The sequence below is a fragment of the Pelophylax lessonae genome (assembly GCF_965119305.1).
Source record: "Pelophylax lessonae genome assembly, chromosome: 8".
Lineage (NCBI taxonomy): Eukaryota > Metazoa > Chordata > Amphibia > Anura > Ranidae > Pelophylax > Pelophylax lessonae.
Window position 1 is genome coordinate 13028698 of NC_138775.1, and position 24441 is coordinate 13053138.

At 45.5% G+C, this 24441-nt stretch overlaps 1 protein-coding gene across 2 annotated transcripts in view; it reads right to left on the reverse strand.

The window, feature by feature from the left end:
• CDHR4 (cadherin related family member 4) overlaps window positions 1–24441 on the reverse strand; it is a 67428-nt gene that overhangs the window by 39975 nt on the left and 3012 nt on the right. For both annotated transcript variants that reach the window (XR_014225630.1, XM_082266593.1), the window contains exons 2-8: window positions 22743–22879; window positions 19166–19356; window positions 17314–17476; window positions 13753–13844; window positions 9096–9188; window positions 6044–6147; window positions 1815–1945 (exon numbers count right to left, since the gene is read on the reverse strand). Coding sequence is in view for 1 of the 2 variants with exons in the window: in XM_082266593.1 (XP_082122719.1) it covers window positions 1815–1945; window positions 6044–6147; window positions 9096–9188; window positions 13753–13844; window positions 17314–17476; window positions 19166–19356; window positions 22743–22809 (841 nt within the window). In the remaining variant the exon portion in view is untranslated. The remainder of the gene's footprint in view (window positions 1–1814; window positions 1946–6043; window positions 6148–9095; window positions 9189–13752; window positions 13845–17313; window positions 17477–19165; window positions 19357–22742; window positions 22880–24441) is intronic.

The window sequence follows — 24441 nt, forward strand, 5'->3', positions numbered from 1 at the left end:
GAGACAGTGGCAGCTGGGGGGAAAGTCTGTGCTTCCAGTGCTTCTCCTCCGGCCGTCCGTCTCCTCCCTCCTCCTCCTTGGCCAATAACATCGCTTTTCTCCTTTCGGCCAGTCGGAAAAGGGGTCTCACGACCAGCTTCCTGATTGGCTGGGAGGAAAATCAGTGTGACAATAGCGAATATCCATTCGCTATTGTCACACAACTGGGTGGGCTCAGGGCGCAGTTCTCTACCCCGAGCCCACCCTTTTGTGAAGCCTATTAGCGCCTCTGGCTCTAAACACGTGCTTAAAAAAAAAAAGAAAAATCCCCCGTTGGAATCCATGCATCCAGCACCCTGCATATAGATTAGGGGGCCAGAAGCATGGATGGGGGGCGGTGCGAATGGATTACTGATTTGGAATAGCGGGCAGACAGCACGGAAAGCATAATGGGGGAGTGGGGAGTTTCTCGGGAGAGGGGGAGGCACACTTGGGGGGGGGTCACAGAAAGTGGTTAGGCCCATGGAACGTGTGTAACCCCCCCCCCCCCATCAGTGTCCACCCTCCAACCATACCAGGCCACACGCCATCAACCTTGGAAAAAAATACCCTTCCTTGGCCAAGTGTACTCATGTTGAGGGGATAAGGGCCCTTCCCGCACAAACTGTCCCCAATTACGATGTTGGGGGGTTATCAGAATTGGTAAGCCACCTTCTCGCCTATCTCACAATGTAAATCCAGCATCCAATCACATCATCAGGCAATGTAGTTTCAGATTCAATCATGATGACCCACAACCCCAATGACCTGCCACCCCACAATGACAACCCACTGCCTGAAGATCTTGCTCAGCCGCACTACTGCCTTATAATAACAGATAACTCATACTGTCCCCAAACCTCACATACAGGTTGAAGGCATCCTTTGAGAACATTATTTAAAGGATTTGTGTATTTTCAATGTTGTCCTTTAGGCCTCATTAAAAGACCCTCTTCTTGCTGAATGGTCTTTTTAACCACTTCCATACCGGGTGATTTCTGGCACTCCGCTCCTACATGTAAAAATCATAATTTTTATGCTATAAAATTACTCAGAACCCCCAAACATTATATATATATATATATATATATATATATATATATATATATATATATATATTTTTAGCAGAGACCCTAGGACCCTGGGTCCTAGGTGCAGCTGCACCCATCATTCAGATATCCCCATTTAAAGCCCAGGACGTCATGTGACGTACTGCGGTATGGAAGTGGTTAAACATTTTTTGCATTGATACATGTCCGAAATGGCAGTGCCCAGCTACCCGTACCCCTTTTTACCAAAATCCTGCAATCTGGCCTTCACAAGACTCACCTCTCGAAGACTTTAGTAGGATTTGGTGCTATATTTGGGTTTGCAGATTTCCTGATGGGTGCGCTGAACCTCCTGTGAACCGAAACTTTGCCCAGTTCCCTCATCCATAGTGAGGGGGAAAGGCACACAAAGCAAAAAAGAGTGGGCGTGGCTAAATTAATGGGCGTGCTTTTTACCAATAGCTATAATCTAGAGTTTTTATGATTTTGGATATAATATTCATATTATTTAGCGATGTCATCATACGGATATTTGGTGGTTTGTATTTTGTAATACTGAAAATTATGACGATGATTCTATATAAAGATATAAAATGAACAGTTCTGTTATTGCATTGAATGTAGAGATTTTTAGATTGGCCCTTAGAGGGAGCTCTCACTGGTTTAGTACTATTGCTCTTTGTCTCTTACTAGCTGCTGGCTGACCTATTGAGCTTGGCTTTCCAGATTATACTGGCGGTCGGATACCTGGTTCAATATAGTAGATGTTGCTGGGATCAGTCAGCTGGTACAGAACATTGGTCCCAGTTGCCTTCAACGTGGTCACCAGATAGCTGGGTCCGCCATTTTCTGGGATAGTGACATTATACGAAGATGACCTAAAAGGGATAAAACCAGGCAACAATCAGAAGGAAGTTCATATACATAAACGCACCTTCCAAAACGCTGATGAACTGTGAAAATCTGCAGCCATGCGAAAATCAGAAAATGTACTTATTTGAATGCAACCAAACACCAGCATGCAACTGCATTCTAAGAAAGAACCTCTGGAAGGAATTATTATTGCCTTTGCTGTGGATTTACAAGGCACAACACTGGGGGGGGGGGGGGGGGGGGGGTTGTTTATGAAAAAATGGCGTTCATCCAGAAAATCTGCATATTTGTTATTCTGTGCAAATGGGCAAAAACAGATGTTTTGAAAGGTTATTTTCTCCTCTGAATTAATGTTCTTTTATTATGGGTAGTAGTAAAATACTGCATTCATGCCACTAGATAGAGCTGAGTGGTAAATGCATACATCTTTATAACAAGAGATACAATGTGACAATTCTAGAGAATGCTAGAGGGAATAAGAAAATAAATAAAGCCAATTGGCAGTAGTTGAATGCAGCATTATGGCCACTAGATTGAGCTTAAAAGAATAGGAAATACATATGTCTTTGTAACAAGAGATACAATGTACCAATTCTAGGGAATGCTAAGGCTCAGTTCACACTATGCGACATAGGATCCGACGTGTGAGACCACAAGTTGGATGACATGTGAAATTCAATGTTTCCCCATGAGAGTTGTCTTCAATGATACTACACAAGTCTATCCGACTTAAGAAAATGTTCCTGCACTACTTTGGTCTGACTTTGATACAACTTCAATGTAACAGAGTGTAAAAGTCACATCTAAGTCGGATTCCAAAGTTGCACTGAAAGTCGGGCTAGTGTGAACCAAGCGGAAAGGGAATTAGCACATAAATAAAACCAACTGGCAGCAGTAAAATACAGCATTATGGTCACTAGATGGAGGAAGGAGCTTAGAAAATGCACGTGTCTTTGTAACAAGTAATACAATGTAACAGTTCTAGAGAACGCTAGAGGGAATTAGCAAATAAATGTAACCAATTGGCAGTAGTAAAATACTGTAATATGGCCATAAGATGGAGCAAGGAGCATACAAAATACATATGTCATTTGTAAAAAGAGATATAATGCAACAGTTCTAGAGATCTCTAGAAGAAGCAATGGAGCTTAGGACATACATATTTACATGCTTGTAACAAGGGATAAAATGTATCAATTCTAGAGAACTCTAGAGGGAATTACTAAATAAATGTAACCAGTTTGAAGTAGTAAAATACTACATAGTTACATAGTTAGTCAGGTTGAAAAAAGACCATCTGGCTCAACCAATAAAAAAAAAAAACAGTAAAGAAAACCCAACCGTGCAATCCCATATACACAATCCTATACCCGCAGGTGATCCAGAGGAAGGCGAAAAATCCCCAGCAAAGCATGATCCAATTTGCTACAACAGGGGAAAAAAAATCCTTCCTGATCCCCCGAGAGGCAATCAGATATTCCATGGATCAACTTTACCTATAAATATTAGTACCCAATTATATTATGTACACCTAGGAAAGAATCCAGGACTTTTTGAAGCAATCTAGTGAGCTGGCCAGAACCAGCTCTGGAGGGAGTCTATTCCACATTTTCACAGCTCTTACGGTGAAGAAACCTTTCCGTATTTGGAAACTTTATCTGTTTTCCTCTAGAAGTAAAGAGTGTCCCCTTGTCCTCTGTGTTCACTTTATGGACCCCTTATGTATTATACATAGTGATCATATCCCACATTATGTATTTATACATGGAGATCATATCCCCCCTTATGTATTATACATGGAGATCATATCCCCCCTTATGTATTATACATGGAGATCATATCCCCCCTTATGTATTATACAGTACATGGTGATCATATCCCCCCCTTATGTATTTATACATGGTGATCATATCCCCCCTTAATCTCCTCTTCTCAGAAGAGAATAAATTCAGTTCCTCTAATCTTTCCTCATAGCTGAGCTCCTCCATGCCTCTTATCAGTTTGGTTGCCCTTCTCTGCACTTTCTCAAGTTCACCGATATCCTTTTTAAGAACTGGAGCCCAAAACTGAACTGCATATTCCAGATGAGGTCTTACTAATGATTTATACAGGGGGGAAATAATATCTCTCTCTCTGGAGTCCATGCCTCTGTTAATACAAGAAAGGACTTTGCTTGCTTTGGAAACCGCAGCTTGGCATTGCATGCTATTATTAAGCCTATGATCTGCCAGAACACCCAGATCCTTCTCCACAATGGATTCCCCCAGATCCTTCTCCGCTATGGATTCCCCCAGATCCTTCTCCGCTATGGATTCCCCCAGATCCTTCTCCGCTATGGATTCCCCCAGATCCTTCTCCGCTATGGATTCCCCCAGATCCTTCTCCGCTATGGATTCCCCCAGATCCTTCTCCGCTATGGATTCCCCCAGATCCTTCTCCGCTATGGATTCCCCCAGATCCTTCTCCGCTATGGATTCCCCCAGATTCTTCTCCGCTATGGATTCCCCCAGATTCTTCTCCGCTATGGATTCCCCCAGATCCTTCTCCACTATGGATTCCCCCAGATCCTTCTCCACTATGGATTCCCCCAGATCCTTCTCTGCTATGGATTCCCCCAGATCCTTCTCTGCTATGGATTGCCCCCAGATCCTTCTCCGCTATGGATTGCCCCCAGATCCTTCTCCACTATGCATTCCCCCAGATCCTTCTCCACTATGGATTCCCCCAGATCCTTCTCCACTATGGATTCCCCCAGATCCTTCTCCGCTATGGATTCCCCCAGTTCCACTCCCCCTAGTATGTATGATGCATGCATATTCTTAGCCCCCAAGTGCATAACTTTACACTTATCAACATTAAACCTCATTTGCCACATAGTTGCCCAATGAAACAATGCATTGAGGTCAGCTTGTAAATTGGAGACATCCTGTAAGGAAGTTATTCCACTGCAAAGCTTGGTGTCATCTGCAAAGACTGAAATGGTACTTTTAATCCCAGACCCGATATCATTTATAAAGATATTAAAAAGTAAGGGTCCCAACACTGAACCTTGGGGGTACACCACTGATAACCTTAGACCATTCAGAGTAAGAATCATTAACCACTGCTCTCTGAATTCTATCTTTTAGCCAATTTTCAATCCATTTACATTATCGCCATTAGATGGAGCTGAGTAGCCTGGGAAATACATACATACATCTTTGTAACATGAGACACAATGTAACAATTCTAGAGAACGCTAGAGGGAATTAGTAAATAAATGTAACCAGTTTGAAGTATAAAAATACCACATTATGGCCATTAGATGGAGCTGAATAGCCTGGGAAATACATACATCTTTGTAACATGAGAAACAATGTAACAATTCTAGAGAAAACTAGATGGACTCAACAAATAAATGTAATCATTGGTTGTATTTGCCAATTTCACACAGGATGAATGTACATGTATATTCACTAAACAAATGGCTATGCAATTTTTTTTTTTAATAAATAGACCCCTTGGTGTTCCCAGAATGTCAGGCAGGGTGTGAGAGGCAGTTCAGCTGATTATTGCAGTAAGCCCCATAGCTTGGAAGGTTCCATCACGCACATACCTTTTTTTTTACATGGATTGAAGGTGAGAATTTCTCTAAATTTACTGACCCTAAAGGACAGCATTTTTTTCCCATCCCTATCCATAAAATACATTATAATATACAGTATATGACAGTCTGTGTCAGAGAATAATACAATCCAGTAATAATATATTGTTCTTCTCACCTTGAGGGGTCCCCAGACCCAAAAAGGGTCACGGGGATGAATAGGGTCAATGCCATATGAATGAGTCTACAATAGCCACCAGCATTGGTTACATCCCTGGGTCTGCAGGAAAAGGAGCTCCACTCCTGGGTTCCCAGCTCCACCCACATTCTGCAGCAGCAATGGTGGTCTCATTTATACTCTGAAGAGTGCGACAAGAAGAGTGAGACTCCCTTGTCTACTTAATGGAAAGTGCAATACAAGGTCCAAACCAGGGATTCCACACAGGAGGGGGTCAAATAATAATATAGGAGCTCACCACTTTTTAGGAACCCCCCAATCCCCCCTCTTCCACACTCTTACGTGAAGTTGACGCCATTTTGGTAGACAGGAAGAACTTTGACATTGAGTGTCCCATTGCATGTGTTGCCTGCCGAGTCAGTGACCTGGATCTGCAGCTGATAATTCTGGAAGGGGGCAAAAAAAGACAGATCAGGATTTTTTTTAACTGACAGTTATTAGAAGATAACCATGGTAACTGATAGATCACATGACCCATGCCTTCCCTCTGAACTGCTGCAACAATAGCAGCTGATAATAGTTCCACTATTCCTAAATTCTAATATGGACCCTACAAACACTTACACACATTTTCTGGGAGAGGAAGCCATGATGGCACTGCAGGAACCATGACTGCCACCCAGTGGTGTATTTTGATCTTGTGCTGCCCTAGGCAAGACTAAAATTGGGCGCCCCCCTCCTAGTTAAATTTGCCTCAGTCACCCCTTCCTGTTTAATGGATGTGACTCCTTCCAAAATTGAAGGACTACAAGTCCAAGCATGAACCCCTGAGATCTCACGAGAGTGGGGGTGAGAGGGGGGGGGCTGAGAGAGGGGGGGTGAGATGGGGGGGTGAGAGAGAGGGGGCAGAGAGAGGAGGGTGAGAGAGACAGAGAGAGAGGAGGGTGAGAGACACAGAGAGAGAGGGGGGTGGGAGAAAGAGGGGGGGTGGGAGAAAGAGGGGGGGGTGGGAGAGAGAATGGGAGGTAGGAGATAAAGGATGGTGAGAGAATGAGAGGGGGTGAGAGAGAGAGAAAGGGGGTGGGAGAGAGAGGGGATGAGAGAGAAGGGGGGGTGGGAGAGAGGGGCGGGAGAGGAGAGTGGGAGAGAGAGGGAGAGGGGTGGGAGAGAATGGGAGGTAGGAGAGAGAAAGGATGATGAGAGAATGAGAGGGGGGCAGGAGAGGGGGGTGAGAGAGAGAAGGGGGGTGGGAGAGGACATGATAGAGAAGGGAATGGGAGAGGGGATGAGAGAGAAGGGGGGTGGGAGAGAGAGAGAGGGGTGGGTGAGAGGAGTTGAGAGAGGGGGGGTGGGAGACCCCCTATCCCTGCCTGCAGTCCCTCCTGTGCCCTCTCTGTGACAAGGGGCAAAACTTGGAAGCTGCTTTGGGCCCCACGATCACTAAGCACGAAGAGGAGGAAGTTAAATCCTCCTCCGCTTTCAATTATGGGCAGGGCTAACAATTTGCCAGGTGGCTCTAGCAACCAGTGGCCAGTAGAGTCTCAGGTGGAGGCAGGGGCAGGTTTTTTTGCCGCCGCCCCCCTGCAAAGTGCCGCCCTAGGCCTGGGCCTTGTCGGCCTAGGCCAGGATACAGGACTGCTGCCACCACCTTTGCGTTCCACTCCATAATACCTTGTTACTGAAAGTACATGGTAGAGACCCCCAAATCATGTCCATGGGGTGTAAACAATCCAAGGTACTCAGTGGGAGGTAAAACATGTTTTCCTCAAAAGGGTGTGAAGCGTGCCACACAAAAACCAGAAACACAGGAAGCATTGACGGGTACCAGTATTCATATATATCAAAGGGTCACGCAACCAGTGCCGGGACAAGGTCATCCAGCGCTCAGGGCAAAGATACCAAACTACTCCCCCTTACTTCCGTTAGGGTTAGGGTCAGGGCGCCCCTATCCCTGCAATTTACCCACTGCGCCCAGGGAAGCCGATCCTCCTGCCCACCCCTTGACCAGGCCCTGCACGCAACATAAATTAGTTTGTTTTAATAGTAAAATCCAACACGTTTCAAGGTGGGCGCCTTCTCTTCTTCAGGCACAAAAGAGTATTATAACTGTCAAGATCCGGGGTCAGGCTCGGAGACCAGTAGCTAAAGCAGCGGAAGCTCACACAGGAACCAGCAGGATAGGAATACAGGCAGGTCACCCAGGTAGATGACGCAGGCTTACCTGAGGTGCGGAATCTAAGTACTAACCGGTCTTCACCAGAGCTCCTGATGGTGAAGGTGGATTTTGCTGCGTGTTAGCACCAGGTTGCGGTCCTCAGGATCGCCCTACCAGGAGGTGAGCAAGGGTCCAGTAGCAGATAGGGATTAAGCTACAGTCAAGGAGTTGCCAAAGGTAGGTAATGAGTAGTTGCAGGTTGGGATTAAGCAGAAGAGTAGTCGAGGAACAAGCCAAATGTCGATAACGGATGATAGCGAAGATACGGACAGAAGCAGGAGAGACAAGCGAGATATTGGCTGGAGAAGGCACAATATTCTGGCGACCAGGAAGTCCAAAGACATGGCTTAAATCAGAAAGTTCATGAGAGGAGCAAAGGATTCAAGGCAATTAGGATTCACAGCAGGATCATTCAAGGATTTGTCCAGAGGAGCTGTTCAGCATTCCAGGTAGCTCAGCGAGTAGAGCCATTGCCAGATGCTGTGGAGGTCTGTGGAGTCTGGGTTCTGACAATAACTCTATTTTATTCCTGAAGAAAAGATGATACCCTGAAACGCGTTGGACTTTAACAATAAAAAAAAAAAAAAAACTGATAGCAGCTGATAGATGACATGATCCACATCTTTCCTCGGAATTGCTACAACAATGACAGCTGTTAGATCTCCTGACCTGTGCTATCCCTGTGAACTGCTGCAAAAGTGAAAGCTTAGACACATAACTCGTGACTTCCATCCTAACTGCTGAAACAATGGTAGCTGATATCGCAAAACACTCCAAAAACATCAGTAAAAAAGACCTAAGCCCAGCAAAAAAAAAACAAAAAAAACAAAAGACGGTCCCCAAATTGCCACCCCAAATCCCTCTCCCCTCTTCCCCACTTCTCCCAGGGAGTGTTTCCTGGAAGATTCTGAGGGCATCTGTTGAGTACATTAAACATAGAAATTACCATAAAAATAAGGCAAACCCAAGCCAGGTATATATATTATCATATACAATAAACACACAAGGAATTTAATTTTACATTTAAAAGGGGTCGGAAATAAATGAGGAGCTCTAGACAGGGGTGAGGCAAGTGCACTCACCCCCTTGGGGGCCTCCGCACATACATCCTTCCTATAGGGGGGCACATGAGACGGCAGAGAGTGCTGGAATAGCCAATGAACATTGAGTTGGACTCACCAAATTTGCATTAGTGAATCCTGCGGCTGGAGATCGAACATTTCCATTGGATAAGATGGTAAATGGAGACGAGCTGGGGGAGGTGATCTTATACTGCAAGGAAAGGAAAAAGGATTCACTGAGTGATACCACATAGCATATACACTATACAGAGAGATACTAAGTAACATGTATACTATACATAGAGATACTACATAACATATACACTATACAGAGAGATACTAAGTAACATGTATACTAGACATAGAGATACTATATAACATATACACTATATATATATAAAAAATTATGTCTTTTACTGTATACCACATACAGAGCTACTGTACAACATGTACACTATATATAGAGATAACGTACTGTATATACCATATATAGAGATACTAAATACAACGTACACAATATATATATATTGTGACAGGAAGTCAGGTAAATCTATGGGTGTTGTCACAGACGGGAGATACATTTCTGCCTTGTTTAGACAATTCACCAATTACTATAGGGCAGTGATGGTGAACCTTGGCACCCCAGATGTTTTGGAACTACATTTCCCATGATGCTCATGCACTCTGCAGTGTAGTTGAGCATCATGGGAAATGTAGTTCCAAAACATCTGGGGTGCCAAGGTTCGCCATCACTGCTATAGGGTATCGGCTGCAGAGGTAGCCAGAAAGGTTTAATGACGTTGGAAAGCTTCAGCTATTCAGAATGAGTCAATTAAGGCCTCTATAAGTTATCCAGAGGATGACTACTGATTGCTGCATCCTGAGGCTTTGTGCGTGAAGGAGAGCAGTGAGCTGAGAGACTACTGAAGGTGAGGTGGTGTTGACTTTTTCTGTGTGAAAAGAAAACAAATAGACTATTGGATTTCTGCTGTATGACCAGCAGTGTCTGCCCAGCAGTAGGTTGGGACAGACACCATAGGTAGGTTCCTGTGTTGTGAAGGTAGACGCCCCAAGAGGCCAGGGTTTGTTTTATGTTTCTTTGATTTATGCTGTTTGGATGCTTGCACTTGATTCCAGCAAATTGGAAGAATAAACCATAGACTGTTGTTTTCAACCACTCCTCGGCTGTCTCTGTGTAACGAACCCACCCAAGGGGTCACCCACACCCGCTATCGAGCTAACCCCTTACACTATATATATATATATATATATATATATATATATATATATATATATAAAGATAATACTGTATAACATACTGTGTATACCACAGAGGCGTAACTAGAACCTTCAGGGCCCCGATGCAAGAAACCATGAAGGGCCCCCCAGACCCCTGGCCGGGGCCCTTCCCTTCAAGCCCGGGGCTCTTCCCACTAATCCTGGGGCTCTTTACTCTCATTGCATGGCCTTTTATTATGGTCCCGCATCAGGATCCTTTCACAAGTTCTGCAGTGGGCCCCCTTCCTGCAATCTTGGGGCCTCCCCACAGTGGTGAAATGCCAGGGCCCGGTCGCAAGTGTGACCTTTGAGATCCTAGAAGTTCACCCACTGGTTTGCTACCGGGCCCCCTGGAGCATGGGGCCCGGTAGCGATTGCAACCCCTGCAACCCCTGTAGTTACGCCCCTGGTATACCATATATATAGATAATAAATACAACTTACACTATATATATAAAGATGATACTATATAACATACTGTATATAACATATATAGAAATACTATACAACATGTACACTATATAGATAATATACTGTATAACATACTGTATATACAGTATGATATATAGAGATACTATATATACAATGTACACTATAGACAGAGATACCATATAACATATGCAGTATACATAAAGATACTATACAACATATTCACTATATTTAGATAGATAGATAGATAGATCGATAGAGAGAGATACTATATAACACATATACTATATACAGAGATACTATATAACTTATACTGTACACTATACTTAGAAATATTATGTTACTTTATGCTATATAACGTATAATCTATATGTAGAGATACTACACAACATAAACACTCTACATATGACATATTTACTATACATAGATATTATATAACACATACACTCTATAATGAGATTACTATATAGAGAAATGTTATATATTATATACACAAGATATATACAGATGTTATACTGTATATTGTATATACTATATAAAGAGCTGTTATAAGTTACTTTATAACTCATCAATCATTTATCCGTCATAAGAAAATTATAGGCATAGAAAGCAGTGGCGGCATGTGCATTGGGGGCGCAGGGGCGCTGCCCCCCATCCATGCGTCCGGCCCCCTAATCTACATGCAGGGCGCCGGACGCATGGATTCCAATGGGGTTTTTTTTTTTTTAAGCACGTGATTAAAGCCAGAGGCTCTAATAGGCTTCAAAGAAAAAGGGTGGGCTCGGGGCACAGAGCACTGCACCCTGAGCCCACCCAGTTGTGTGACAATAGCGAATGAATATTCACTATTATCACACGGATTCTCCTCCCAGCCAATCAGGAAGCGGGTCCTGAGGCCCGTTTCCCGATTGGCCGAAAGGAGAGGCCATGCCATTGGTCAAGGAGGAGGGAGGAGACGCAGGGGAAGCCACTGCCGCCGCTGGGGGAAGCCACCTGCCGCCGCTGCCTGCCCTCCACGTCAGTCCAGGGTGAGGGAGCCGGTGACGGGGGGGGGGGGGGATGGTATGGTGTGCGAGCTGGTGTGGTCCGGGTGGGGGGGGGGTATGGTGTGGTCCGTCTGACCCCCGACCCATGGAGCACCAGCCGCCACTGATATAAAGTGATAAATGTATCCAGAACAGTCGTCGCAGTACAGATTTGCCCCCATTACCATGAATTCCTGTTGGTTGCACTGAATTTCCACACTTTGCACTTCACTAGTGCTTTACTATTTAAATTAAATTTGTCCATATTTTTATTAAAACTTTTTTATTTTTTTTGGTTTTGAACAGAGAGGGGCAAAGTTAACATTTCTAACAAGTTTTTATCTCTGTGTCCCAGTTGGAGAGATTTTCCATCACTTTCTGTTTTCATGGGAACACAGACTGCAATAAAAACTTGAGAGCAACTCTCAGGGCTGCCATCAGGGGGGGACAGCCCATACACATGTAGAGGGCCCGGGCATTCCAAGGGGCCCGGCCACCCAGGTCTAACAAATGAGATTGAGTTGTTGCTGCTGTAGTAACTAGAAATTGCTATAGCAGGGTGGCCGCAGAGTAAGCGGATGCGGGCGAAGGGATGTCTCTTTTCTGGATTGGGATGTCTCTTTGCTGAAAATATGAGACTGTCTCTTTGCTGGATTGGGCGGTCTCTTTGCTGAATATATGAGGCAGTCTCTTTGCTGGATTGGGATGTCTCTTTGCTGGATTGGGCTGTCTCTTTGCTGAATATATGAGGCTGTCTCTTTGCTGGATTGGGATGGCTCTTTGCTGGATTAGGCTGTCTCTTTGCTGAATATATGAGGCCGTCTCTTTGCTGGATGGGGATGTATTTTTGCTGGATTGGGCTGTCTCTTTGCTGAATGTATGAGGCTGTCTCTTTGCTGGAGTGGGATGTCTTTTTGCTGGATTGGGATGTCTCTTTGCTGAATATATGAGGCCATCTCTTTGCTGGATTGGGCTGTCTCTTTGCTGAATATATGAGGCCATCTCTTTGCTGGATTGGGCTGTCTCTTTGCTGAATATATGAGGCCATCTCTTTGCTGGATTGGGATGTCTCTTTGCTGGATTGGGCTGTCTCTTTGCTGGATATATGAGTCAATCTCTTTGCTGGATTGGGATGTCTCTTTGCTGAAAATATGAGACTGTCTCTTTGCTGGATTGGGCGGTCTCTTTGCTGAATATATGAGGCAGTCTCTTTGCTGGATTGGGATGTCTCTTTGCTAAATTGGGCTGTCTCTTTGCTGAATATATGAGGCGGTCTCTTCACTGGATTGGGATGTCTTTTTGCTGGATAGTCTGTCTCTTTGCTGAATATATGAGGCCGTCTCTTTGCTGGATGGGGATGTATTTTTGCTGGATTGGGCTGTCTCTTTGCTGAATGTATGAGGCTGTCTCTTTGCTGGAGTGGGATGTCTTTTTGCTGGATTGGGATGTCTCTTTGCTGAATATATGAGGCCATCTCTTTGCTGGATTGGGCTGTCTCTTTGCTGAATATATGAGGCCATCTCTTTGCTGGATTGGGCTGTCTCTTTGCTGAATATATGAGGCCCTCTCTTTGCTGGATTGGGATGTCTCTTTGCTGGATTGGGCTGTCTCTTTGCTGGATATATGAGTCAATCTCTTTGCTGGATTGGGATGTCTCTTTGCTGGATTGGGCTGTCTCTTTACTGGATATATGAGTCAATCTCTTTGCTGGATTGGGATGTCTCTTTGCTGAATTGGATTTATCTTCATATAATAAATTGTAAGTGCTAAAATAAAATTGGGTGCACTGAAGGACTCAGTGGGATGGCCAGTGGGCGGATTCGGTGGTACGGCCAGAGGGCTGGCCCTGAGGAATGTTGGTTGCTAGGCCTAAAGCTGTGTAAGGGGCCCCAACATTTCTGATGGCTGCCCTGGCGGCTCTAAGCCTTCCCTGCTCCATCCAAAACAAAATAAAATTATTTTGCTGGAGCTGGGCTGTAGCCTGTGAGAGCTAAATAATAATGCCACAAATTTCTTACACCATATAATACATAGGCACCTTACCGTCACCGGTGTATTCTTGGGTTGCCGTAACACCACAGTGTAGATGATGCTGGAGGCCGGAATATTGGAGTAGACTTGAACAGAGTCTCCAACTGCCGAGAGAAAGAAACAATTAGACACTTTATTTCTCAATTCAGTACGGAGACCACAAACACTCCTCTACAGATATTCTTGGAGGGGAAGCCATGATGGCACTGCAAGCACCAGGACTGCAACCACCTTTGCGTTCCTTCCCATAATCTCCTGTTACTATAGAATTTGGTAGAAACCCACGAATCATGTCCATGGGGTGCAAACAATCCAAGGTACTTGGTGGGAGATAACACGTTTTCCAAAAATGGGTGTGATACATGTGAAAACCAGAAACACAGGCAGCATATACAGGTACCAGTATTCATATGTACAGACATACTGGGGCAGGGAGTTCTAGAGAATGGGAGAGGCTCTGGGAAAGTCCTGGAGGCGAGCATGGAGGTAACAAGGGAGCTAGAGAGCAGGAGGTCTTGGGAGGAGCGGAGAGGACTATTTGGGCGATATCTGGAGATGAGGTTGGGGATGTAGCTGGGGACAATGTTGTGGATGGCCTTACACACTATTTTGTCAAAAGTATTGGGACGCCTGCCTTTACACACACATGAACTTTAATGGCATCCCAGTCTTAGTCCGTAGGGTTCAATATTGGGTTGGCCCACCCTTTGCAGCTATAACAGCTATAACTCTTCTGAGAAGGCTGTCCACAAGGTTTAGGAGTGTGTCTATGGGAATGTTTGACCATTCTTCCAGAAGTGCATTTGTGAGGTCAACCACTGATGTGGACGAGAAGGCCTGGTTCGCAGACTCCTCTCTAATTCATCCCAAAGGTGTTCTATCGGGTTGTGGTCAGGACACTGTGCAGGTCAGTCAAGTTCCTCCTCCCCAAACTTTCTCATCCTTTTCTTTACAGACCTTGCTGGGACCTTCAGTGAGTTGGGTGAACCAAGATTAGGATCGAGCCACGGTTACTTAACTGTAGAAACCTGCGGACCCCTGAAGTAGACGGGAAGCCCCGAAACCCCATTATGGGACTAGTAGAGTGGTAGTGAGCCGTTACCAGGCTTTCCTTTTGAGCCAGAGTCGTGGACTATTTTATGGCCATTAGCTGCAAAGATAAGTTCACTTTCGATAACATGTTACATGTTTCACCTGCATGTAAGGTGTAATATGTAGCATGTCACTAAAGAACATTTTCACATACCCCCCACCCCTCATTGTGACAGCAGGTGGATCCTTTCCCCGCACCTGCTGTCGTAATTTAAAAATAGTATGGACATGCGGGGCTCCGCCAACACAGCTTCATCATTCATTTACAGAGTGAATGAATGAACTACAAGTCCCATCTTCCACTGCAGCAAACAGCTTGTGGTTCTCAATGAACTGGAGGGGGCAGTTGCTGAGCATTCTCATAGCTCATTGATTCTTCCTGCAGTTCGGTAACTGCCTGCCTGTACAAGAGGTATGGGCAGGCAGCTATACTGAGAGTCAGCAGAAGCCTCCATGATCTGCTGATCGCAGGTTCAATGCTGTGCAAGGCTCATGGAAAAAAAAAAAAAAAAAAACATAATAAGTGCACATTTTTTTACCTGCAAAAATATGTTCATTTTCATATTTAAGGTGAACTTAGCCTTGAAGCAAGCTATTTTGTTTGCCTGTCTTGGAGAGAGCAAAACTATTTTGCATTTACAAACAGCTTGCTGGTGATCTCAGGTCTCCATATGACTATATACTATATATAAATGAATTATATTAGTCCATCAATCAGGTCCTGCACCATCACCCTGATAGGGATATGTATAACAGTGTGAGAGAAAACGGGGCAATTCCGGTGCTAGACAACCCCACTCAGTATGACACCATCAACAAAGATGTAAAAAACATTAATTTTATTTATATCAAAACGTAAAACTACAATCCAACACATGATACGCTCATATGTCATACACAATAATACAATGGAACATACATGAGTAAAATTACCTTTTCCTCAAACAACCCAAGCCCGGCCTTTCACTGAAACACAAGGTCACCGTGTGCACATATGTGTATCAGAGGTCAGGGCTGCCCGACGCGTTTCACCTTAATGGCTTCCTTAGGGATATTGGGCGAAGAGGTCTCACAATGTCAATTTAATATGACTGTGATTTTGATGGGGAAAGGGAAAAAAGAAGGAAGGGATGTCTAAATACGGATTGCTGGTAGGTCAAAATGCCCGCAATATTCGGTAGTTTAGATGGAGCAGGATCTTCTGCACCACAGAGTGGAAAAAGGAAGGAGCGATACCACCAAAATCCAGACATTCAACTTCAATGAGGGGGGAGAGGAAGAGCGTATTATATGTTGGACTGTATTTTTATCTTTTGATATAAATAAAATTCATGTTTTTTACATCTTTGTTGATGGTGTCATACTGAGTGGGGTTGTCTAGCACCGGAATAGCCCCGTTTTCTCTCACACTTTTATACAATACTATATATATATATATACACAGACACATACACACAGTCCAATACTATTGTTTAAACCCGACACGTTTCAGGGTGAGCATCTCCTCCTCTTCAGGGATAAAAATGTTGTATTGCTTTTGATAATTCTATTCTCACCCCAAAAAAACATAGGATTTTAACAATAAACATAGCTGACCTCTTTTGAATTATTCTATAGCAGTCCTATCTGGAGGCCTATCTCTTGCTGAGGTTCACATACAGTGTTGCCCGGCCATTTCATCAGGAAGCTTCATATAGATGCCGGTCAAGATGGTTTGTGGTCCGCCATCCATTCTTAATGCAATTTTTGCTGTTGTGCATAAAAATGTACCTAAAAGTGTAACTCCACTTTTGTTGAGAAAAAAAAACATTCCCCTCTGGGTGATCTCTGTACATTGCAGGGATTATAACAAACTTTGTTGCAGATTCCTATCTTTTGTTATTCTGAAGAAATCATTGTTTGTTCCTCCTGTGCTGAGTGGGTCAAATGGGAGTGGTTTTATAACTATCTATCAGCTGTGGCAGCTGCAGGGCTCTAATGAGGAAATCTGCTGGGCCTGCATCCCTTTAGACGTTTCTATTGGAAGTATCTCACCAAAAATGAAATTTTTGTTGCAGGGGATGCCAGAAATCTGACTTGTATCTTAGTGCAGACTTCTGGGGAAATTGGTGAGCCAATCACACAAGCAGGAAATGATGTTTCTGGGGGTGTGGTCAGTATACATTCTGTGTACAGAACAGCTCCAGGCGGCCATATTGTATTGCATTTTCAGAAAATTACAACAGCTGTAGATTGAAAAGGAAAGGTAATTTTTAATAACATTCAATTACAATATGATTTGTGTCGCAATTGTATACGCTATATTGTTTTTTCTTTATTTGCTGATTTTTTTTCCCCACGAAAGTGGAGTTACCCTTTAATAGGTGGGGGCTAACTATTGTGTGACCCCTATGTATAGGAATACTGGTACCCCTGGAAGCACCCTATTACTGGAGCTGTGTGGTCACATGACGATGGGAAAAGCATTGCATACTGTCCTACCTTGGCTGGAGAACTGCGGCTCACACTGTGGCTCTGGAATGTCGTCTATGATATTGACAAATAGCTGACCGGTGACGGTTTCATTGCCACATACGGCGGTGATCTGCAGGATGTACTCATTCACCACTTGTGCGTTCAGAGTCGCCGTGCTGCTGAGCGTGATCTAACAGACAAATCGCAGTAAGGTCATGCGCCTGAAATCATTACCCATGTTCTGCCATTTCCACATGTGCCCCCTCCCCAGCCCCTGGGGAACAACAAGTCCTGGCATGCACAGAAAGTCAATAAGGTTCGTACTTTTTATTTTTTGGGAAAAGATTCCCTTTCCAATTTTGGATCAGTGGATTCCAAACTGCACCCCTTTGCTTGCTTTCATCTGACCCTTGTGGCACTACTTTTATCCACTGATACCCACAATGGGACATAATTCCTACCATTGACACCAATGAAGGGGCAGAATTCCTCCCAATGACACCAACCATGGGGCACAATTCTTCCCAATGACACCAAAGATGGGGTACAATTCCTCCCAAAGACACCAACAATGCGTCCCAATGACACCAATGATGGGGTACAATTCCTCCCAAAGACACCAACAATGCGTCCCATTGGCACCAATGATAAGGCACAATTCCTTCCACTAACACCAATGATGGGGCACTATTCTTCCCACTGACACCAATGATGGGGCACTATTCTTCCCACTGACACCAATGATGGGGCATTATTCCTCCCACTGACACCAATGATGGGGCACTATTCTTCCCACTGACACCAATGATGGGGCACTATTCCTCCCACTGACACCAATGATGGGGCACTATTTCTCCCATTGACACCAATGATGGGACACACTTCCTCCCACTGGCACCAATGATGGGGCACAAATTCCTTTCACTAACACCAAAGATGTGACATTGTTTATTCTCACCTACCTCAGGACCTTTTCTACTCCCACTGGTCACAGTCTGCCCCCCCCCCCCCCCAAAAGTCTGAAGGACAGTAAGCTGGCCTTCTGTTTAGAAAGTTAGGGACCCCAGCTTTGGATGGAGTGGGGAGGAGTGCAAACTTCTGTTAGGATCTCATTGCTGCCTGAGACTCCACTGGGAAGATTTCACTTCACTTCCTGTGCTAGGAGCGACATTGTCACCTGAACAGGAAGTAAGAGAGAATCTCCCATTTGGGGACACAGATCACACAGATCTTAAACCCTCCCCAGCTCCATCCAGTAATAGAAAAGGATTTTACTTAATTTGCACTATAGAAATACATTAAACCTTTTGTTGGATGCTCCCTGAGCTACAATCAACTCATTGCAAGTGAAACAACTGTCAGCACGGTGTCAGATTAAAGAGAAACCAATTACTTCCCATGTAGGCTGTTAAATTATTATATGAGCCAAGCATGGTGCAAACTTCGTGGATGACCTGTCATTGGCCGTTGACATTGGTATTGCCTCTTGGTACTGGTCACCTCCTGTGAGGCACAGTGGTGGTATTTCTTTTTAGGACAAGGTCTTTGCCACCAACGACTAACCCAAAATGATGCCATGAGGAGGAGCTTTTTCAGCTAAGCACCACCTCCTGCCCGCCTGAGCTAAGGGCAGATGAACCCCAGGAAATAAATGCTACATGAATCATCTGCCCTTACTCAAGATGGCCGCAGCTTGAAATGCTAGCGGGTGAGTGATTTCTCAACAAAATGTCACAATCTGATTGCACAATTTTTTTTATATAGGAGAATAGTCTGTCTTGGTCAGAAACCAATGTTTCTGGTTTGACCCTCGAGCTGAGAGTCATTCTTGGTGCACTCAGTGGGTACCAAGTCTCCCTGACAGTGCGACCAGTTTCACCTTTAAATTAAAGACAGATCCAGTGAGGGTCTGCGTTGGGGTGTTGAAGTACGTTGCCGGTGGGATGACGCTGGTGATGGTGACAGCGGGGTTGTTGCTCGTACAGTTGATCAGGCTGAAGGTATGGATGGAGGTGCCGATGGGAGAACTTTCTTTGATGGACACTGTGTCCGGCAATGAGAGGAACTCCACTGCAAACAGAAGACACAAAGGTACAGGGGGTGATCTGCATGGTGACATCTTTTGAACCCCACCATGGGAACAGATCACAGGGGGGGGGGGGGTTATTATTAGTCTGGGCTAAATTTTAGTTAATTTATTTACAGACAGTCCTATGGTGAAATTTTTCTTCTTATTCTAAAAAGGACTCTTTTCCTGCTCCATCCCTTCTCCTTTTCCCATTTGTTTCTTCCTTCCCCCTTCCCTTTTCATCTCAGGCTCCTTTCCTGTTTCTTTCCTCTCCTTTCCTGCTTCTGCACTGCTCCTTCCTCCCCGTTTCTTCCCTATCCCCGTTTCTTCCCTATCCCCGTTGCTCCTTCCTCCCATACCGGCTCCTTCCCTTTTTTTTCTCTGCACCTTCCCAACTCCTTCCCTGTTCTTGCTATGCTCCTTCCCTACTCCTCTTCTGCCCTTTCCAAATATCTTCTGAGCTCCTTTTCTGCTCCTTCTCCACTCTTTCCTATTCCTTCTCTGTCTTTTTCCCATTCATTGCCCGCTCCTTCTCTGGCCCTTTCCCACTCTTTCTCCACCTATTCCCTGCTCCCTCTTTCCAGGCACTCATGCCATGCTGAGCTCCGGTGTTCTGTGTCACCCTACCAGGGACTCCAGAACCAGGGCTGTGTTAGGGGCCTTCCTCAACGCTTCAGACTCCCTTACACCTTTCCTATTCTTTCTCTGCTCCTTCACTATGCCTTTTCTGCCCCTTTCCCTCTGTTTTCCCACTGCTTCTCTGCCTCTTTTCCCTGCTACTTCTCCACTCCTTCCCTGCATCTTCTCTGCTCCTTCCCCGCTCTTTCCCTGCCCTTTTCCCCACTCCTACCTGTTCCATCCTCCTTCCACCCTGATTTCACCCGCCCCCCCCCCCGCTCCTTCCCCATTAACGCTTGCTCCCTCCTCTCTCCATCCCATCTCCTTCTTGCTCCTTTTCTACCCCTTTCCTGCTCCTTCCACCCTGATCTCTACTGCCCTCTCTTTGCTTTTACCCCATTACCACTTGCACCTTCTTCTCTTTTTTCCTTCTTCCTCCCTGCTCCTTCCCGTCTTCTTCCCTGCTCCTTCTTGTCTCCTTCCCTGCTCCTTCCCCCACTCCTTCTCTGCCCCTTCCCCACTCCTTCTCTGCTCCTTCCTTGCATCTACCTGCTTCCTTCCTGCTCCTCCTCTGCTTCTTCCCCACTACTTCCGTGCACCTTCTCTGCTCCCACCTTCTCTTTCTCCTTCCACACTGATCTAAGCTGTTCCCTTCCTGCTCCGTCTCTACTCCCACCTGCTCCTTCCACCCTGATCTCACCTGCTCCCTTCCTGCTCCTTCTCTGATCCTACCTTCTCCTTCTACCTTCCACCCTGATCTCACCTGCTCCCTTCCTGCTCCTTCTCTGATCCTACCTTCTCCTTCTACCTTCCACACTGATCTCACCTGCTCCCTTCCTGCTCCTTCTCTGATCCTACCTTCTCCTTCTACATTCCACACTGATCTGACCTGCTCCCTTCCTGATCCTTCTCTGATCCTACCCCCCCCCCTCCTACCTTCCACCCTGATCTCACCTGCTCCTTTCCTGCCCCTTCTCTGATCCTACCTTCTCCTTCTACCTTCCACACTGATCTCACCTGCTCCCTTCCTGCTCCGTCTCTACTCCCACCTGCTCCTTCCACCCTGATCTCACCTGCTCCCTTTCTGCTCCTTCTCTGCTCCTACCTTCTCCTTCTACCTTCCACACTGATCTCACCTGCTCCCTTCCTGCTCCTTCTCTGCTCCCACCTGCTCCTTCTACCTTCCACCCTAATCTCACCTGCTCCCTTCCTGTCCCTTCTCTAATCCTACCTACCCCTTCTACCTTCCACCCTGATCTCACCTGCTCCCTTCCTGCTCCTTCTCTGATCCTACCTCCCCCTTCTACCTTCCATCCTGATCTCACCTGCTTCCTTCCTGTCCCTTCTCTGATCCTACCTCCCCCTTCTACCTTCAACACTGATCTCACCTGCTCCCTTCCTGCTCCGTCTCTACTCCCACCTGCTCCTTCCACCCTGATCTCACCTGCTCCCTTTCTGCTCCTTCTCTGCTCCTACCTTCTCCTTCTACCTTCCATACTGATCTCACCTGCTCCCTTCCTGCTCCTTCTCTGCTCCCACCTGCTCCTTCTACCTTCCACCCTAATCTCACCTGCTCCCTTCCTGTCCCTTCTCTAATCCTACCTACCCCTTCTACCTTCCACCCTGATCTCACCTGCTCCATTCCTGCTCCTTCTCTGATCCTACCCCCCCTTCTACCTTCCACCCTGATCTCACCTGCTCCCTTCCTGCCCCTTCTCTGATCCTACCTCCCCCTTCTACCTTCCATCCTGATCTCACCTGCTCCCTTCCTGCTCCTTCTCTGATCCTACCTTCTCCTTCTACATTCCACACTGATCTCACCTGCTCCCTTCCTGCCCCTTCTCTGATCCTCCCTCCCCCTTCTACCTTCCATCCTGATCTCACCTGCTCCCTTCCTGTCCCTTCTCTGATCCTACCTCCCCCTTCTACCTTCCACCCTGATCTCATCTGCTTCCTTCCTGCTCCTTCTCTGATCCTACCTTCTCCTTCTACCTTCCACACTGATCTCACCTGCTCCCTTCCTGCTCCTTCTCTGATCCTACCTCCCCCTTCTACCTTCCACCCTGATCTCACCTGCTCCCTTCCTGCCCCTTCTCTGATCCTACCTCCCCCTTCTACCTTCCACACTGATCTCACCTGCTCCCTTCCTGCTCCTTCTCTGATCCTACCTCCCCCTTCTACCTTCCATCCTGATCTCACCTGCTCCCTTCCTGCTCCTTCTCTGTTCCTACCTCCCCCTTCTACCTTCCATCCTGATCTCACCTGCTCCCTTCCTGTCCCTTCTCTGATCCTACCTCCCCCTTCTACCTTCCACACTGATCTCACCTGCTCCTACTTTCTCCTTCTCTACTCCCACCTGCTCCTTCCACCCTGATCTCACCCGCTCCCTTCCTGCACCTTCTCTGATCCTTCCTTCGCCTTCTACCTTCCACACTGATCTCACCTGCTCCCTTCCTGCCCCTTCTCTACTCCCACCTGCTCCTTCCACCCTGAACTCACCTGCTCTCTTCCTGCCCCTTCTCTGCTTCTTTCCCATTACATTTCTCCTACCTTCCTGCTTCTATCTGCTCTCTCCCAGCTCCCCTTCCTCCTCCCTTCCTGCTCTCACCTGCACAGACACAGCAGCAGACAAGACAATAAATGATAAGAAAGACTTGTAAATTATGTCTGGGGCTGATCTAAGGAACACCCTGGGGTGCAGGGTAGGGAAGAGATCAGAGTGCCCAGCTCCGGGTTCTGGGTAATGGCAGCACTGTGATCATGTATGTACCTTGTCCCCAGGTCCCATGGATGAAGAGTAGGGTGACACACAGCAGTATGGGGGGTAGGGACCCCATGTCTTCAGATGTGAGCGCTCAGGGCGAGGAAGCGGTTGTCTTTCCTAGGGCAGATCTCAGTGGGTGTCACCTGTATGGAAACACAGAGGGAAAAATAAACAAGAGACACAGGATGACCATGACGGCTCTGTGACACCAGCAAACTTCTTTTTTGGGGGAAAGTCTGTGGCCTCAAACTGGATCACAGTTTGCTTACTTTGAGAACTCCAGACAAATATAAAATGACCAAATAAAGATGTTATAAATTCATTAGACAATAAATATAGCTTTAATTAAAAAAATTGAAAAAGAAGAACAAGAAAAGAAAACAAATCTGACTTGGTATCAGTACTAGCGGCCAATCAAGGTCCACTGCAGAGCACATGTGCAGGCAAGGAACATGCTGGGGGGAGGAGTGATGCCTGCTGCTGCCCCATAAACTGTCCAATCACAGGCTGGGGGTGTGTGCCCTGGACCAAGCTGTGCTGCAGCTGCACTGGGGGCCGAGGACCTTACAAGATTACAAGCCTGGCTGATCCCAATTATAACCAAGTTATCGAAGATAGATCAGATAATTTATTTGTCTTTTAATGTAGTATTTATCCCACATGCACTGTCAAGAATATTATGACATCATAATAGGAGAGGAGATAGGTGAGGTGTTATAAATTACAATGTATATAGTGACTTGAGTATATTATATAGTGAGTATATTATACATTATATAGTGAGTATATTATATAGTGAGTATATTATACATTATATAGTGAGTATATTATATAGTGAGTATATTATACATTATATAGTGAGTATATTATATAGTGAGTATATTATACATTATTTAGTGAGTATAATATACATTATATAGTGAGCAGGGCTTTTTTTCTCGAAGAATAGGTGCAGAAACTCCCCCTTTCTGACTCACTCATTTTCTCCGCCCCCCCCCCCCACCCACCTCCGAGGACCGTTCTCTGATTCCACCCCCTGCTCACCTCCCAGTACTGCCCTTTATAGAGAATACAGAACTATTGTTGGTACCAACTAAGTATGGAATTTGATAATGATTTTTAATGATAACAAAAAAATCTGTAAAATAGATCTCCTGCAGCCAGCAACATGAATACACCCTCCAGCAACAATAGACCCCCCCCCAACAACAATGCACCACCCACAACAAAATATCCCGAAATACAACAATAAAGCCCTGGCTGCAACAACAGATCTAATCACAGCCTGCATCAATAGACCCCCCCTTAACAGTAGATCTATCCCAGCAACAACTGACCTCAAAGCAACATAAGACAAACCCCAGCAACAATAGATCCATCAGCAGTAACAATAGACTTCCCCAGCAACAATAGACCCCCCTGCAGTGCAAATATGGATAACCTCCAGCTACAATACATCCCCTAGCAGCCAGCCTCAGTAGACCCTTCAGCACACCCCAGCACCCCTTGCATACATTCAGTGCCAGAGGTGCCGGAACTGCGTTCCCCTGCGTTCCTGATAGTGAGTATATTCTATAGTGAGTATAAAATACATTAAATAGTGAGTAAATATAATGTATATTAAATAGTGAGTATATTATATAGTAAACAGAATGTATATTATGAAAAAAGGGGACTGAGATAAGGACTTTACTGGTACCAGATT